Genomic DNA, 19,009 nt, shown 5'->3' on the forward strand with positions numbered 1-19,009 from the left:
GGAAGGACAAAATAGAGGAGCTGAATAATATGGGGAAATATCCCATGCTCTAAGAAGGAATAATTTACTAAGTTAAAAGTGTGAATTATCATTAAATGCAGCTACAAATTTAATGCAAAACCAACTAAAATTCCATATGGATTTTTGAGAAACTTGATAGCTTGCTATAAGTAGAATAATAAAAATAAGCTGTGAAAAGAAAAGAGGTAGGCCTTGCCCAGGCTATTAGTAGGATGTACTGCCCAACCATGGCAATGAAACAATATTGACAGAAAAACAGACATGGGATGCAGTGGAACAAAATAAAGAATTCAGAAACGTATATGCATATAGCATATTGGGTACCATACACATATGATAAAGATGATAGTGTTGGGAATCTGGCTCACTAAGTGAACAAAAATAATACTTCAGTCCCTACCTAATACCACATACAAGGGTACCTCTAGATGTTAAAAACCTGACTGTGAAAGGTAAAACTTTAAAGTTGGTAGTTGATAACATAAGAGAATATTTTTTGATAAGGTATTGAAAGATTTCTTAAACCCTAAAGCATAAACTGTAAGGCAAATGTTTTTTGTAAGGCAAATTTTTTTTTTAATTTGACAGAGATTACAAGTAAGCAGAGAGGCAGGCAGAGAGAGAGAGAGGAGGAAGCAGACTCCCTGCCGAGCAGAGAGCCCGATGTGGGACTCGATCCCAGGAACCTGGGATCATGACCTGAGCTGAAGGCAGAGGCTTTAACCCACTGAGCCACCCAGGCGCCCTGTAAGGCAAATTTTTAATAACATCAGAAATTTTTGAAAATTCTGTTCAAGGGAAAAAGATTATGAACAAAGTTAACTGAAAGGTAACAGATTGGGTGATATTACAATGTCCAAAATTGACACGGAAGTAGTATCTAGAACACACCAGGATTTCTTGCAATTCAATAAATACAGAAACCCTAACAGGAAAAAGACGAAGGATATAAACAAGCATTTTACAGAAAAGTAAACCAACATGCTTACAAGCACATGAAGAGATGCTTAAGCAATTTAAAACAATAGTGAGATACCATTTTGCATTCATTAAACTGGCAAAAAATTAGAAAGCCATATAATGCCAAGTGTTGGCAGTAATGTAAATCTCTAGGATCCTTTATTCCCTGCTGGTAAGTATGTAGACTGGTACAGCCTATCGAGAAAACAATCCTGTAATATTTTATAAAACATATTTACCCCTCTCTATGACCCAGAAATCCTGCTCTTGGGTTTACCTTTCAAAGAAATTCTCATTCAAGTCTATAAAGGGGCATCTAAATTTATCACAGTATTGTTGTAATGGCAAAGAATTGAAAGCATTCTGGGTGCCCATCCCTGGAAATGGACAGTTTCTACACACTATGCAGTGGTAGAGTACGATATTGCAGTAGAGAAATGGACTGGTTGTGTATGTAACAACATGAAGAGATTTTTAAAAGAGAGTTGTGTGAATTAAAAGTAAGCAGAATAATCAGCTTTATAGCAAGTATTTAAAATTATTTGCACACAGATAGCATATGAACAGAAGAGCACACTTCACAGTTTAGTTGCAAGTGGGATAGGATCAAGGAAAAGTGAAAAGACTTTTTAAAGGGGAAGAAGTGTTATTTCCTTTCTGTTCCCATCTAACTATAAAAGAGTCTAGATAGATTCATGTTTCAGTGACTTAAGTAATCTTTGTATAATTTCCTCACTTGAGGCATCTCATGTGCAGAAAACACCATCGTGAAATCACCCAGACTCTGTATCATTTAGCTCAAGCATATAACTATAAGAAATGCAAAAGAACGAACAACATAGTCTGATGCCCTCTAGAACATCTAGAATCTGACAACAGCCTGTCTTAAAGCAAGTAAATGTTCTCCTCCCGTACACTGCTTTGCAGCAGTCATGTCCAGAGAAAGCTTGCCAAACTTTACATAGTGACAAACGTCTTCCATCTGTCTGGCTTCTTGTTCTTGGAAGGTTTCTTGGCAATCAGGTCACACCTTCCTCGGGAAGATCTGTACATTGTGTGTGGAAAAAAATAAATAACTCAAGTTTGATTTTTAAAGAAGAGAAAGAACCTATAAATATAAAATGAAGTAAGTCAGTCATCAGGGAAGTAAGGTCAATCAGGAGGAACATCTATATACAATCTTTGTATTTTGGGGGCTCCTCAAGGTGATACTACTTTCAAAATTAAGTGCAGCACATCTCTTAAAATTTCTAGGGTTTAGAATTTGATAATGGATGACTGTCCCTCTGAAAAATATATTTTGAGTCTGCTACTTTTATAGAGGTAGCTGACTAATGTCTCATTTTGTGGTTTTCCTCCACTGGGATGGTTTTGAGCTTCATTTTATTTCAATTTTGAATAACAAAATTTATTTTATTTTATCAAACACATCCACAGTGTTCCTTGTATCACCTCTATCCTTTCTGAATGGGGTAGGATAATTCCTTGTCAGGGAACCCAGTACAAAGAGATCACCTATATTGATTCTTTTTTTTTTTTTCAAGTAAAAATCCTATAAAAGAGGAAGTACTTTCTTATTTTATAGATGAGGAAAAAAGGTTCAGAAAAGTTATATAATATGTCCAAATTCATATTTGTATGTCTAGGGAGGAAAAAATGACAAAGTGTATATGTCAAGGAAAATAAATGTTTAATGTGAATGCTGTAATCTGTCTTAAAATATAAAATAATGATCTCATACCTTCCGTTTCCTGTTGATTTAATTAAAATGCCATTTATATTAGTGTTTGGCTATAGTAGCTCAATGAAAATACTTTTTTTATTAATCATTTCTTAAATTACTAAACTTGTCTCTTTTTTTCTGTTGGCTCCTATTTATGTAGATTTTTCAAGTTAAATTACCCACCTGAATAATATGCCCAGTTTTTTTTCACTCTAAATGACTTTTTTCTAGACTCTAATATTCTATACAATAAAAAGTCAGCTAAGTAAGGCCATAAAGTAAATAAAAAAAAAATGTTCCCGTTGAATTTAAAATAAGTAGCCTTGGTTAGGTACCCAATATGTGAACTAAATATAGGTTTTACTTGTATGCTTTGAACCCTATGTTTTAAGTTATCATTTATTGGGTGCTCATTATGTGTCAGACATTACGCTAGACACCCTTAAAACATCCTCACTGAAACAGTGTGGCTGATATTATTTCCCCAGTTTATAACTATTGCAATATCATTTTCCCTAAATAATAGGAAATTTGGGACCAAAAAGAGATGAAATGGGTTGCCTAAGGACACACACCTAACAAGGAAAAGAGCTGAATATGATGCACATATCCTTGGTAAGGGTAACAAGACTATCAGAAGACCTCAGAGTGAATTCTTGTTCAAGTTGGTGAGTTGAGCTACATTTCTTTACCTCCACATCCAACTGTAATGACAGTAAATAAATATGAAAGGGAATGAGGCAAAATAACTGACCAGAGATTTGACGTGATTCTCTGGGATCATACTGATGATAAGCCGGAGTGGTGACAGCTGAATCCAGGACATGAGCAGGAAAAGCCTGGAAGGGAGGTAAAAATTGCTCTTCCAGCAGACTTTTCAGAAAGATTTAAAGCTCAAAGTCAACTGATTATCAAGAACAGAAGTAGAAAATGAGGCAGACATCAAGGTGATGAATTGTAGGACATCCTTCAGTTACGCAAGTTGGCACACCTCTCCTTGTGTGCGGTAAGGGTAGTTTTTCCCAAACTGAAAACCAAGAATGATTCTGTATAGAGGAAAAGAAATACCTGGGAAGAGCTAAAACTTCTAAAATTGGCTATTAGTTCTCCCAGAGGTTTAGGGTGGGCCAGAGACCACCAGCTTCCTTTTCAGACAACCTAAAGTGATTGAAGCCTGACAATCGAGGTCTACTGAGGAACTAGGCCTACACAGCGGACACAAGGCTTCATGTCCCCTAGCTATGTAGATTAACCTAGCCCTTCAGTCAGAAAATGGATGACTAAGGATCATATTTGAGATGAACAGGTAGCATAAGGAAGAACTGGTATGAAAAAGCAAAACAACCAAACCAGGAACAAACAGCAATAATTCAGGCAACAGAAGAAAATTTAATAAGTATTTTAATTTTCTCAAGGAGATTTAGGAAAATAAACATACAATTATGAAAAACAACCAGAGCAAGAAAGAGTTCATAGAAATTAAAAGAGACTTCCAAATGAAAACTAATTTACTAAAAAGGAAAAAAATAAGAAAATTTCCTACAAGGAAAGTAAAGAGCAAAAGATGAAAAAAATGAGAGGAAAGTTAAAAAAAAAGGAGATCAATCCAGAAAGTCAAATATCTAACTCTTAGAAGTTCCAGAAAGAGAAAAGGATAGAAGAAAGTCATTTTAAGCAATCACAAAAGAAATTTCTGAGTGGAAAAATCTAAAAAGGCCAACTAAGTGGTAAGGTTGATGAATAAAAAGAATCACATCTAAGCACATCATCATGAATATTCAGAACCCCAAGGGAAAAGAAAAAAATCTTAAAAGTTTCTATGAAGAGAAAAGAAACAAGTACCTACAAAAGTGTAATAAATCAGGTTAATATCAATTTTTTTTAGCAGCATCAATGAATGCTGAAAACAATGTCTTTGAAATTCTGAGGGCAAAATGACTTTGAACCTATAACTCTGTATTCTGACAAACAATCAATCATGCACAAAGACATGTTTTCAGACATGGGAAGACTTAGAAATTTTACTTAGAAAGTACCTGAAAAGCTTAGAAAGTATTTGAAATTATACTCCACAGGCTGAAAAAATAAGAATTGTAGAAATAAGAGGACCTGAATTCAACACAGAGTTGGATTCAAAATTCCAATAATTTGGTAAGATTTCCATGATGGTTATTCTGATGAGGACCTAAAGCAACTTTTACAAATTATTGTACAGGTTGGGACTTGTATTGTACTTATTGGGACTCCAACAAGAATGCCTTCAACAAAAATATGAAATTTTCTTTTAACAAATAGTATGATTGATTAAAAAGTTAGATGGTCTTAGAAATAAGTAAAATATATGGATCTTTTTTATTTCTTTAACGTGAAAAGGGAAAGCAGGTGGCAATTCCAAAGCAGGGGAGCAATATGTGAAAAATCTCCACGCAACACATGTAAACTAAAGGTAGCATGGTTTTGAGCAGTTCGTCTAGAAAGAGATAATCCATTGGTCCTTGAAATTTGGAACATTCTGAATATGCACAGGTTCAGTTATTCAAGGTTCATTTCTTAGGATCAACGAATAGACAAAGAACCGACTTTTTTTGTTGTTTTTTTACTTCAGTGACAGGTTATGAATGCTGTCATCTTCAATTATCTAAAAATACAGGAATAGAAAGAGAAGTAGGAGGATAAAGAAAGAAAAGTAAAAAATAGAAGATACTATTTAAAATTTATGGGTGTAAAAACCGGTAATCAGTAGAAAAATTAAAAATATAATTAATGAAACAAGGAAGAGAATAAGGAAAGGAAAAAATGAAATATAAAGCAGCTAAATACCACATTTGTCACATTTTAGAAGCTAATGATTATTTTATTTCCTGAAACCCATAATCCCTATTTTCCAATGGCAATGTTCCTCATTAGAGATACATTCTTACCTATACTTCCTGTCATGCAAAGTCTACCTCCAAATTCAAGTCCAAATAAATGTTTATGGTCTCTCTCCTTGCTCTTCCAATCACAAGTCCATGCCTAATGCCTCTCACTGGCAGTTTTTCAGGCAGTCCCTGGCCTCTACATCTTAGACCTCAGCATAAAGGACAACAAAGAGTGTCAGGAAATGGCAAATGACAAGACCTGCCAGCTACCAGCTTGAGAGAAGTCAGGGACCTGCAGGATGTCATTCCAGGCATGCTGGTGAGGGAAAAAAAAAAAAAAAATGCTTTGCCAGTGAGTTAACCTGCTGTGCCTCTGCCCTTATTCTCCTGCTGTCTGTGTCTAGAAAATGCTTCTCTTACAGGTTTGAGCCAGGGAGCAAGAAAAGCACCCAATTTATTTTTGCAATAAATTTTGGATTTTTGATTTCTACCTCCCTTGCCTCTCATATTCCAATTTATTCATTCACATTTGAGAATGGAGCAACTAGAACTAGCTTATTTTCTGACTGAAATCTCATCAGAGAGACTGGAAAACTCAAGCTTTTAGAGCTAAAGAAGGCTGTGGCAAGAAGGCCAAGACTGAAAGGAAGAAACAGAAAAAGGCACCAAAATAAAATAATACTATGATAAAACCACCCAAGGGAAAACAGTGAAAATGTATCCACAATTTACAGATCACTATGGGGTAGAATTTTTAAAAAATTTTATTTATTTATTTGAAAGAGGGACAGAGAGTATGAGCAGGGGGTAGGGGCAGAGGGTGAGGGAGAAGCAGACTCCCCACTGAGCAGGGAACCTGAGGTAGGGCTGGATCCCAGGATCCTGAGATCATGACCTGAGCCGAAGGCAGATGCTTAACCAACTGAGCCACCCAGGTGCCCGTGGGGTAGAAATTTTTAAAATACTTAGTATGTTTCTATATTACCACAATATTTTAACAACTTATTAAACATCTGCATATCTTACTCTTCTTCTATCTCATTACCCACCTCTTAGTACATTCCAGTAATTCTTTCTATTCTTGAAGCTTTTCTACTCTATTCTATTTCTATTCTTGAAGGTCATCCCTGCCTCAAGCCTTTGTTGCTACTGTTTCATATTTGGAATATGATTACCCCAGCTTGTTCCACGGCTGTTCTTTCTTATCCTTCATTTCTTAACTCAAAGGTCTTTCCTGACCACCTTACTTAATGAAACTCACCTTACCTCTCAGCTATTTATCTCATTATCTACTCCTATCCTTATAGCACTTGTTTCTATCAAGAATTATTTATTATATTTGTTTTGTTCGCTAATCATCTATCTACCCCTACCCCCACAAGAAATATCCATGAGGACAGGAATTTTTATCTGTCATTTTCACTATTATATCCCCAGCATCTATAGTCCTAGCCGGGCACATGTTATATGCTCTATAATGTTTCCTAAAAAAAATAGTACATTCCATACATTATCCTAAACTCTTTAGATATGTGATTGTTTACTCTCTACAACAATGAGAGATACTCTACACCCTTTCAAGATGCAGACACGGAAAGAGTTAAGGGATTTGCCCAGTATCACACAGTAAGCAAAAGTGGAAGTTTGTGGATCCAGATGTAGGTTTGTAATCCCAAAATCCTTCCTCCTAGCCATACTGCGTCCCTGGAATATGCAAGGAAATTTCAACAGCCACTGAATGTGGGAAGTCATAAAATGTGATCCTTGCATTTGAAGACCATGGAGAACTAGTTGGGCAAAATAGGACTTTTACATAAAGGGACAAACAAATAATAATAACAAGAAGCAGCTGCTTTCATGATAGCCCCTATCTTAAAGATGTGAAAACAAAGAACCTGAAATAAAGAGAGGGAGATACAGCGTAATAGTCAGTGGCCCACCATTCCAAGGCTCAGTACCTGCGATCTCTCAGCCTTCATAAAAAAACGTGCTATCCATTCTATCGCTACCAATAGGATCATTCACAATACTGGATTGCCCAATTCTGGGGGTCTTGAAAGCTGAAGGTGTTAAACGTCTACAGTTTTTAATTTTTATTCTTAAAATCTTGGGAATGGATTACATATGTTACAACATTATTAAACACTACTTGCTTCTTCCCAAGTTTGTGCTTAAAGACCAATTACTTCTGAATTATAAAGACTTTGTATTTAATATAGACTTCTGAACCTATCCTCAGATTATCTCATTCACATGGTCGGGGGGGTTGCCTAGGAACCTATTATCAGGCTTTCCAGGTAATCCTAATAATCAGGCATGTTTGAGATCAGTGAACAATGAATATAAATTAACCTTTACTTGATGACTCGAGGTGTCTTTATTTGTGCCTATGATTTGTGCAAGTGACAGTCACTTCCCTGGGTCTCAATTTCCTCACCTGTAAAAGTTACAATAAATTGGATTGTATGATCTCTAAAATCCTGTTGACTTCTAAAATTCTAATTCTGCAAAAAGGAGCTTTCCCAGGACATTGACTAAAACTTTCTTCTTTAAAGAATGCCCCACCACCCCCACACACATATTTTCTTTTCAAAATGCATCTCTTATTGAGAAACTTCAAATATAAGACATCTAACCATAGAAATAGTAAAACCATGTTAATAACAAATTCTGCAAATAGTCTGCCAAGTTTTTCTTTCTGAACCCTGATGACATATAAGTGTAAATTCATATTACATTGATCCATCAAAAATTTCCAGTTCTCATTTGTATCAGGTTCTATATATGAAACGATCTGACATTCCAAACAAGCAAATGAATAAACAGAAATGTGATCTGACAGACTCATATGCACATATACATACATATACATATACATACAGAACCCTTGAAGTACATAGCCCCAGAATAACATATTTATATGACTCTCTCTACACCAGCAGCTTTCAACCAAAGGTATTTTTTGCCCTCAAGGTGATATTTGGCTATGTTTGTAGACATTTTTGATTATCACAGTGGGCAAGGAGGCTGCTACAGGCATCCAGTAGGAGGCCAGAGGTACTGCTAAACATCTTAAACAAAACAGCCCCCACAACAAAGGATTATCTGGCTGAAATGTCAATAAAGTCCAGGTTGAGAAACCCTGCTCTATGCAATGGTCTTAGGCATCAAATAAGGGAAAGTCAAACCCTTCACTCAGGCAGCTAACTAGAAAAAAGAAAAAACACTTGCCTCCACAGTTCCATTTAAGTCTCTTTAACCAAAACTGGTTACTGACTACACCATGAAGTGTTTATTTCCACCCTGAAACTTCTAAGCCCTGTAGAAAAGAAAGAGCTATGTCTTCTTATTTTGGGTCTATAAGTGGTCTTTTATTCTCACTGTCCTAGGCATTTTCCTGCCCAGTGAGTGAAATCCTTCACCAGATGGTGGGGAAAGATTTTGATAATCCTTACCCCACCTAATCTGAAAATAAAAGTTTCTGCAACTTCTGGCCTAGTATTTTGTATATTTCACATACATTGAAAAGAAAATGGGAGAGGGTAGCTGGCTGGCTCAGCTGGTGGAGCAGGCGACTCTTGATCTCAGGGTTGTGAGTTCAAGCCCCACATTAGGTGTAGAGATTACTTAGAAATAAAATCTTAAGGAAAAAAAAGAAATGTTCCATGTTTTAGGATAGCTTGTCTTTTTAAACAAAATTATTATGAAGACAAATAGCAATCTAATTTGCATGTAGTAGTGATGGTCTAGATTTTGTCTAGATATGCATATTTTGCTGCATCTTGATACCTTGCAGATAATAATAGAACTTTATAGTTGGAGAGATCAAGATCTTGGAATTTACTATCTCATTTCCTAATACCATAAAAGTAATCAAATATAAGATCCCATTAATGAAAATATACGATATTAAATTGTATACCTTTAAAAGGAAATGTATGTCAATTGAAAATGACACGCTCTCAATCATAAGACAGATCTCAAGTTAAGAGATATCAAAATGGGGGAAAAGCGCAGCTTAGAATTGGTAAAATACATTATTCTATACCATATTACCTTTTACTCTTTCTCAGACAAAAGACATGTGTCATATTATTTTATGAAGTTTCTTCCATACTCTGGTTTCTCTTCAAATCACATAAATATCTTGCCTTTTTCTATGAAAGTGCTTCCATAATAATGTAAAGAGGCATACCCATGGGACAAAACACATAAACGGTGAGAAAACTAAAGAAATTTAACTAAAGAAATGAACCAAAATCTTATGTAATTCTAAGTTTCCTTTTAAATTATAGGTGCACTGCATACTTTGCTAATTAGACAGAAGTTTTTAAAAATTTTATGTTGTCTTACTGTAGTTACAGTTTTTAACTGGGAGAAGTTATAACAGGTATTATAATGAACAAAAATAACCTGGATTTCAATTAATTAGAAGTAATAATTAACCATGTAAAAGAGAGAGAGAGATTGCCTTCTTTGACAGAAAGGTGGATAATTTTTGCTTGGAAAATGATCTTGGGGTCAGACCATTTAAACCAATTCTGTGTTTTCTATAAATTCTACCTATAATGAAGGTGATAAAACTAGATATATCCTGTAATTGCTTTGAGGCACTATAATATCTTTTGATACCAAAAAAAGAAAGTTCGTCATGGCTCCTATACTAAGCTTGGCATTGTAGAAAACGGTGGGGAGGAACCTGAGAAAGACTTCTAACAGAAGTCTTTCACAGAACAACCTATCCACCTAAATATTTGTATAGGTTTTTTTTTTTCCCTGAAGGAAAAAAGACTTGTTGGATGAGTAAGTGCCCAGAAAAAGTAGAAAATTATACTTAGGAATGGTTTTTTAATTAAAAGCTGAAAAACAAATAAGGCTAAAAGAGCAGGAGAACAAATTCCCCCGGCCCACATACACACCCTAGTGCATATGCCAAAGCTGTGGACAAGTGCTTAATAATACTGTTGGCTGCAAACCCTCCGGGCATAGCCTCAGTACCAGTGTGCTGCCTGCTTGTGCATAGTGGCCATCAAGCTGCCAAAGGTATCAAAATCCCAGGGTGCTGTCTCAGTAATTCTGCTAAAATAACCCTGTAAATACCAATCCAGAACTGAAGAGAGAAAACAAACAGGGCCCTAAAGCTTCAGTACCAACCAAGTGCAAACTAAGGTCAACAACCTACTCCTTGGCGTTGCAATATGTTACAATATAGTCATAAAGCACAATGTTTGTTGGAAAAGGGTAGCCATAAAACCCTGAACAGTGGACAAAAAACTACTGCCTTTCTGAAATTGAAAGTAAACTCTGACTTATCTAACAGTTGAGGCTATGGAATCAGTCTAATGAGGGCATCAGTTCCCCCTCCAGAGGGCAGCCATATACTCTCGTTATTTATTTAGCAGTCTCAGAAATCCCAGTTCTGCTTCCAATTGCACCTTCTGCAAAATGGCAAGTAATGCGGTGCTACTGCTGCACCACAATAAATAGCCCTTTTTGAAATGTTAAAATTAGCCAACTACACAAGTGAATTGAAAGTGGGTTTTTGTTAAGAGTAGGCAAGGAGCTTCAAAATGCCTGAACATTGGTTATCTTGAGGGAAGTTACACAGGTATACTGACGCCGCCTGTTAGAAACCTGCAAAATAGCTTCATGTTGCCTTTAAGTAAAATCGGGATCTTTCAAGATCTGGAATATCAGATCATGTTTATTCTTATTTTGAAATGGCATTCCCTGCCCTCCAAAAAAAAGAGAGATAAATAAATAAATAAATAAATAAATAAATGTCTCATTTCCACTAGCATATATACTTAACTTAGTATACATCCAAAGGGCTTTCTCTAAATATTCTATGAATAAATGACTATGATAAAAACATACATTGAACATATATGAACATGATCTGCATTTAAATAAAAATATATTAACTATTTTCAGTATTATAATCAAATAAAAGTTCAAAAGTTAAAGTAATATGTTCATTTAGGTACATAATTATAGACTTTTAGGGTTATAAGGAGCCCTACAGGTCACCTAAGACCAACTCCCTCAATTTACAGATAAAGAAACTGAGGATTAGAAAGGCAGCCACTGCCCATGAGTCAAAGAAAAAATCCAGCGGGTACCAACATCTCTCTCCAAGACCCATGTTTCCACCCTGATCCACTGTCATTATAAATCTTCACAATAATTAGGGATGAAACAAAACCATCATATAAATTATAAATGACTATTAGTCACATGACTTTAATTCAGCTAAGCTGAGAAAGTTTATGTCTGAGGTAAGTATTTGGAAGCCAGAAGCTACAATACAAAATACTTACTGAACTTTCTGTGTGATCCCAATTCTTCATTTGGTCATTACAGAATCCCAAAGGAGATATACTTTACTAGTCACAGTTTACAGATGAAGTAATGGAGACTCAAAAACCTCAACCGCAGAAGTTCATCTAAAAACTCTTTGATCTATAACCCAGGTAAGCTTCTCTGTGCTGCTTCTGTGGGTAACCTCCGAACCACTATCTTACTCGCAAGAGAGACAGAGGATATGTTTAGCTTGGAGCAGGATGGTTATTTCCCTTATACTGTGAGGTGGCCTCTTCTGTTGAAAGCAGAGATCTGTTCCAGAATCGTTGGGGAGTTGTATGTGAAGGAGAGGGAGTAAAATGACCCCTCAGAAGTCAGCAAATCAGTGACATCAATGTTTGTTGCATTAGTTTCTAAAAAGGGATTTCCACACTATTGTGATCTTTCCTTCATTGCCCTATCGCCTTTTTTTTTTTTTTTACCAACATCAAGTCTGACATTCACATGGATTCCTCTTCCTGTGCACGTTACTCCCCCAGCAGTCTCCTTTCCACAGTGTACTGCACTTATGTGTATCTGCTCTGTTTCCAAACCCTACTTGTTGACATTTTAAGAATGTGTAGAACAAAGGGTTATTATAAAGGTATTTGGATAGCATCAGGTGCATTCCCATTAATTATGGAGAAGCTGATTTCCAGACAGATAATACAGCCAGTCAGAGACAAAACTGAGACTTGAGGCAAAGTTCTGTCAAGTCTAATATTCTTCCTACTACAGAACATACTTGATTGTATGATTGGTCTAAAAATAATAAACACATATGACTTATTTGGGCCAAATGTATTATTTCAAGTCATTACCATGTTATATTTTTTAATAACAAGGTGAAAACAAGGATGGCAATCAAGAGATTGCAGCATAGGGTAGTAGAAAGACAATATAAGCTTCACAGCAGGATATATCTAAATTTGATTTGGGATCCCTAATTTACTAGCTGTGTTACGTTGGACAGGTTGCTGAACTTTTCTGAAGCTGTCGCTACCTGAGAGTACAAAGAATTAGATGCAGTGGTATATATAAAGCATGTGACATATAATAGGTGCTAAGTTTATATGGGTTTCCATTAATTCTAACCTACCACAAAAGAGCTGTGCCACTCTAGCAAGTTCCTTTAGCCCTCTGGGTCTCGTTCCCTTCATTGCAAATTGAGAAGATGAAAGAAACCAAATGAACTCCTATGTCCCTTTTAGCTCTTCAAAAAATAATGAGTTCCCAAAGGTTCCTTTACCTTAATTTAAATTCAGCAGTTAAGTACCTTATATCCATCCTAAGCACTGAACCGTACCAACTATCAACAGGAAGATATCTATGATTTCAGCAAAATGGGATCCAACTCCATATCACTTTAAGTTCCACAAAGAAAAATAACTATGCAAAACCAAAGGATTTCACAAACCTAATGTAAGGACATCACAAACCTAATGTAAAAAATATAAACAATTGAGTGTATACATTAAATTACTACTCTCTCTTTTGCAGAGTTGAAAGATAAGAATTAAAATGTTTATACTATATAACAAAACATCTAAGAGACACTTGGTTAGAGCAAGTAATGCCATTAAAAAAAATGAGTAATACATTTCTCTTCTTATGTGAGTCTTTTTAAAAATTATTTATTTATTTCTTTATTATTTTGCGGGGGAGGAGCAGTGGGATAGTCAGGCAGACTCCCTGCTGAACGCAGAGCCCAACACAAGGTTCAATCCCAGAACCCTGAGATTATGACCTGAGTGAAAGCAACAGTGGGGGAGGCCCAATGGACTGAGCCACCCAGGCGTCCCCCAATTTGAGTCTTAAACAAGTCTTTGAATTTAAAATACTTGTGTCATTTGGGAACTAAGGGGAATAAAATTTACCCTGAGAAGTATTTTACAGAGATAAACATTCATATAAGAAGACGGTTAACCACGTTCTCACCTGACTTCTGAATCTCATGTTTGGGATTTATGTTCTGTATAATAAAATATAATTTTTTTAAAGATTTTATTTATTTGACAGAGAGAGATCACAAGTAGAGAGAGAGAGAGGAGGAGGAAGCAGGCTCACTGCCTTGCAGACAGCCCGATGTGGGACTCGATCCCAGGACCCTGAGATCATAACCTGAGCTGAAGGCAGAGGCCCAACCCACTGAGCCACCCAGGCAGCCCCAAATAAAATATAATTTAAATGCTTGAATCTTATAAGTGAGACCTGAGAAAATACTAACTGATCTTAAGTGAAAATTTTAACTACAAAGTTTTTCCTTTTCTCCTCCATAAGAAAATTATTATCAATGGGTTTTTCATTACAGATAAGGCTTTTTGCAAATAACATTGTGGAGTTTCAAAATACATTTAAAATCACATGTAGAGGGGCGCCTGGGTGGGTCAGTGGGTTAAAGTCTCTGCCTTCGGCTCAGGTCGTGATCCCAGAGTCCTGGGATCAAGCCCCACGCTGGGCTCTCTGCTCAGCGGGGGGCCTGCTTCCTCCTCTCTCTCTGCCTGCCTCTCTGCCTACTTGTGATCTCTGTCTGTCAAATAAATAAAATTCTTCAAAAAAAAAAAACCTTTGTAGAACTCTTAATCATGGTTTTCCAAAAATTCATTTGAGGTTTGCCCTGTACTATGCTTGTACAGTATTATTGACTTATATTATAGAATTTTAGAGTGTACATCTTAGATCATAAAACACCACCACCAAAAAAAAAAAAAAAAACTTTGCCTTATAGGAGTATGAAGAGACAGGAAAGACTCATTTAGATATTATCTCCAGTGTATGAAATAAACTATATAGTTTTGTTTTGTATAAAGATTTTGTTTATTTATTTGACAGAGAGAGATCACAAGTAGGCAGAGAGGCAGGCAGAGAGAGAGGAGGAAGCAGGTTCCCTGCTGAGCAGAGAGCCCGATGTGGGGCTCCATCCCAGGACCCTGGGATCATGACCTGAGCTGAAGGCAGAGGCTTTAACCCACTGAGCCACCCAGGCGCCCCTATATAGTTTTTTTTTTTTAATTCAACAGCTGTGTTCTATGAGCTGATATTTTTGTCCTGAATAGAGATGAAGAGTAAACTCTTTGCATTGTATGCAAGGTTCTGAGAGCCACAGAAATATGATTTAGGTCTATATGTATCAAGCATAGTGTGAACCAGAGATAGAAGGCCTGGATCCTGTTTTTGTCATTACTACAAAATTGATTTGTGATTTGGACAAGTCACTTCACTTTTTTGGTTTTGTCTGTTTACCTATGAAACAACAGGAGAACCATCTGATCTCTTTAAGATTTCTTGTAGTTCCTATAATTTACATCTGTGCAAATCCTCAGTGCAGCATTTGGGGGGCATGAGACATGGGGCAAAGGCATTCACAGGAGTGCACTTATTCTGCTCTCTATACATACCGCCGGGACGAACCAGCTTTGCAGAGAGCCAAATACTAAATAGCCTGGCGTCGTACCGTGGCTAAAGAACACCATTGATGACTATGAAAGCACTTAAAGAAATTCAGCCAGAGGAAACAGACTACTTTCTGAATGTAGTCCAAAAAATAGGTAGGGGGCGTGTAAGCCCTCGCAACCTCAGACCCTTTATGTCCTTGGCCTTTCATCTTGGCCGGCAGAAGACACTGAGTTTTCTTAGGTGACTCATGCTTTCTTAGCCTTAAGAGAAATTATTCTGAAAATGAGTGGTTCTCCTCCCTGGTCCCACATCTGACCCTTAAAAATACGTGTATTTTTATGCATCAGCTGTACGATATGCAGCATTCTTAGAACACCATAAAACAGAGTTCAGCAGAGTGGTTAAAAGTATGAAATGGGCCCAAATCCTGGCTCTACTACTTACCTGCTATGAAATCTCAGGAAAAAGGCTTAGCCTCTCCCCGCTTCAGGTTCCTTTTCTGTAAAATAGGGAAACTAATAAAACCTAACTCATGGAGCTGTGAAAATTAAGCAAGATAATGCATACAAAGCAGTTACCATAGAATCTGACAAGGTAACTCTAACAGATACATAGATAGATGATAGATAGATAGATGGATAGATAGATAGATACACAGACAGATAACAGATAGATTAATCCTGGGAACTGGGTCTCCCTAAAAGGACTTATCCGAAGGCCACAAACAATTTGTTGGCAGTGTATGGCATCTGCTGATCTTTCCTCTTCTGAGCAAACAATATGGCAAAGACTCAAAGCCTGGCTCAGCTCTTACTGATAGGATCCTGCAGAAATCAGGAGGAAATGAGATTATCCTGAAAGTAGGAAAGAGTTACTCTCATTTAAGACAAGGTCTTTAAAAGCAATAGAAACATATGCAGACATGCGCGCGCGCGCACACACACACACACACACTTAACATAGTCATATAGAATCAGAGAAAGGGGTTGTTTTCTGTATTTGCCTTTTCAAGTGTTGCTGGCATTAAAAGCTACCGAATTTTACTGCTAGATGGCTCCCTGGAGACCATCTAGTTCAACTCCCTCACTTGGTAGATAAGTAGCTGAGGCCCAGAGAAGTTAAGCAACTTACTGGGGGTCATCCATCTGTAAACGACAGTGCCAAGACAAGCTTTCTGATCTCCCCTTTTGCCCACCCAGTACTCAGCCTGGTATCTTTCACGAGCTCGGCACCCTGTCCTTGTTGTGCCAAATAGAGCAGGAAGGCACGTGCGCATGCCTACACACACACACACACACACACACACACACACACACACACGGTTCTCACTTTTGCTTAAGTCCCCCGAAAGTACAGCAGCAACCTCAACCACCAAGGTCTTGCCAGAGCCTCCCATCAGGAAAATTGAGGAGGATCTCACTTAATCCATGGCCCTCTCTCAGGCTGTCCTTGGAGTTTCTACTCTCCCCTTTCTGTTCCTTCCTCACATCCATTCTTCAGTGCTATTTCTTAGACGTTCCTCACCAAAAAGATCAGGCATTTCCCAGGACAGAAGCGACCCGCGCTAACTTGTAAACTCTTCATCTCCCCACGAATGCTAGACCTTTAGACAGGAAACACAGAGGAACTGTGATTAAATTCCGAACAAGCTCCCCAAGCGAATTCAGTCAGAACGAATCCTCCCCTCCCTGCGATAACTCAGCCAGGTTCATTGATAAAATGTGTGAACAGGCGAAGGGCTGGAGAGCCCTCAGGTGTGCCCGACACAGAGAGCAGGAGGAAGAGGGCAAGGAAAGGAGACGGGAGGGAGATGGTAGGAGGAGCCCACTAACCGCACTGTAAAGGGTGGGTCCTGGAAACAGCTATGCTGCGGAGACTGACTCACTGCTGAGGGGACAGGACTACAGAGGGGACGCGCTGTTTTAATCACACCCCCTCTGGTAACTGACTAACAGCAGGCTGGTGTGCCGAACTACACACATAGGAAGCAGGAAGAGACTACCCCTAAGTGGCAGAAGCGAGGAACTCTGTCTTCTTGCTCTCTTTTCTCTCTTTTCTCTCATCCCATGTTGGCCACTCTGCCTGGCGGCACACCCGGAGCTCTCCAGCTTCCCTCCAATCACCCCCAGGCGGGGGACTCCCCTCCCTGATCTCCTGAGGGTTGAAAAGAAGCCGAGGGCATCAGAGATTTCTCTCCACTCTGCCAAATGCTCCCCAATTCCCTGCCCCTTGCAGGGAAACTGATCCGAGAGAAGCTTTCCCTGAGCTGACAGAGGTTAGGGCGCTTCTCGTCCCTAAGCACAGGCGCCTGTGAAAGGTGTCCCCCAGCCTGGGTCTCTGCTGTGAGTGTGGGCGGCGGTAAGTGTCACAGCCAAGTGTTCCTTCCCCAAGGAGAAACCGGAAGGAGGGTTTTTTTTGTTTGTTTGTTTGTTTGTTTGTTTTTTTTTTGCCTTTTTTCCACTCCCTACCTGAATTCCGGGACCAGGTTAGGCTGCAACCCGTAGAAAGCAGCGGAGAGAGTGACCAGCCACCCGGGCTTGTAACTCCCGTTCTCGCACTCCAGATAAGGCGGAGACCACTTGACGTGGCTCTTGTCCCCGCCAAGTCCGTCCCTGCGCCGCCAGCTATGGCCCAGGCTCCGGGGGCCCTGATTAGAGCCTCGGCGGTGTAAGTGGGTCCTCCACTTGCGCCGCAGGCCGTGGAACCACTCCGTCTCCAGCGTGGCGTTGGCCAAGTGGTGTGCCGAGGAGGACAGATCTTGGAGCAGGATGCGACTCTCTTCGCGGGTGGCCTGGAGGAAAACCTGCGGGGCCGGCGAGGACAGCGACTCGGTGCTGAAGGTGATGGCTGCCCGGGAAATGCTGGGTTCGCCCTCCAGGAGACTCCGCACCAGTGCCTGGTACCACTCCAGGTCGTCCTGCAAGTTCTGCTCCCGCGACTTATTGCTCTGCAGCATCATGTTGAGGAAGTTAGTGGCGTGTGTCAGCGTGTCCAGCGCCCCGTGCAAGGAGGGATGGGAGCTGGCTAGGGCTGACGACTTCCCCGGCAGGCCCGCCAACTCGTAGCGGCCGGAGCAGTTGGCTCGCTTCAGCTGGTGGGAGTCCCCGGTGTAGAGGTAAGAGGCCACGTCCATGGGCACCTCCTCGGCGAGTTTTTGCGCCAAGATGGTGCCGTCGGTGGAGCGGCTCCAGGGAGCCGAGGGGTCCGAGGCAGAGGCTCGAGCCGGCTGCTGGGCGTGCTGCTTCAGCCTCAGAGTTCTCTCTCGAGGGGAATCCAGCCGTCCCGGAGGGTCGCGGCCGGTGCTAACAGTTCCCAATCCCAGATGAGCAAGCAGGAGGCAGAAGAGTAAGGGATAAGCCATGACTCCCATCTGCTTCGCAGAGACGAAAGGAGGTAACGGGAGACACTTTTTAAAATTTGGTCGTCAATCTATCAACAGTAAGACTTTAACTAGGAGTCGGCCGCCTTCTTCAAATGGCACCCAGTCGAAAGGGACTTCAAAATAATGTTTCGGAATTGGCCCGGCTGGCTGAGCTACCGTCACAGGAAATCAAATCACCTGTGGCAACGCTGGCTGCACCCGCTCCATAATGGGTCGGCTCGGGATTACGCACCTCACAGCCTTGAGCCGAACAGGTTACATCCCCTCTCGCTCCCGGCGGCTATAGTTAGCCTGCTTACGTCTTTCTGCTCAGCAGCTTCCACC

The 19,009-nt window shown here is 39.3% G+C and overlaps 1 protein-coding gene across 1 annotated transcript in view; it reads right to left on the bottom strand.

The window, feature by feature from the left end:
- Positions 1–18,695, bottom strand: part of GPR158 (G protein-coupled receptor 158) — a 403,983-nt gene extending 385,288 nt beyond the window's left edge. Inside the window, exon 1 of the mRNA XM_032880798.1 lies at positions 17,772–18,695. Coding sequence (XP_032736689.1) covers positions 17,772–18,673 — 902 coding nt within the window. The 5' untranslated portion in view covers positions 18,674–18,695. The remainder of the gene's footprint in view (positions 1–17,771) is intronic.
- Between the last annotated feature and the right edge of the window lie 314 nt (positions 18,696–19,009).

Source organism: Lontra canadensis, unplaced genomic scaffold (assembly GCF_010015895.1).
Source record: "Lontra canadensis isolate GAN:19392208 unplaced genomic scaffold, GSC_riverotter_1.0 scaffold72, whole genome shotgun sequence".
Taxonomy (NCBI): domain Eukaryota; kingdom Metazoa; phylum Chordata; class Mammalia; order Carnivora; family Mustelidae; genus Lontra; species Lontra canadensis.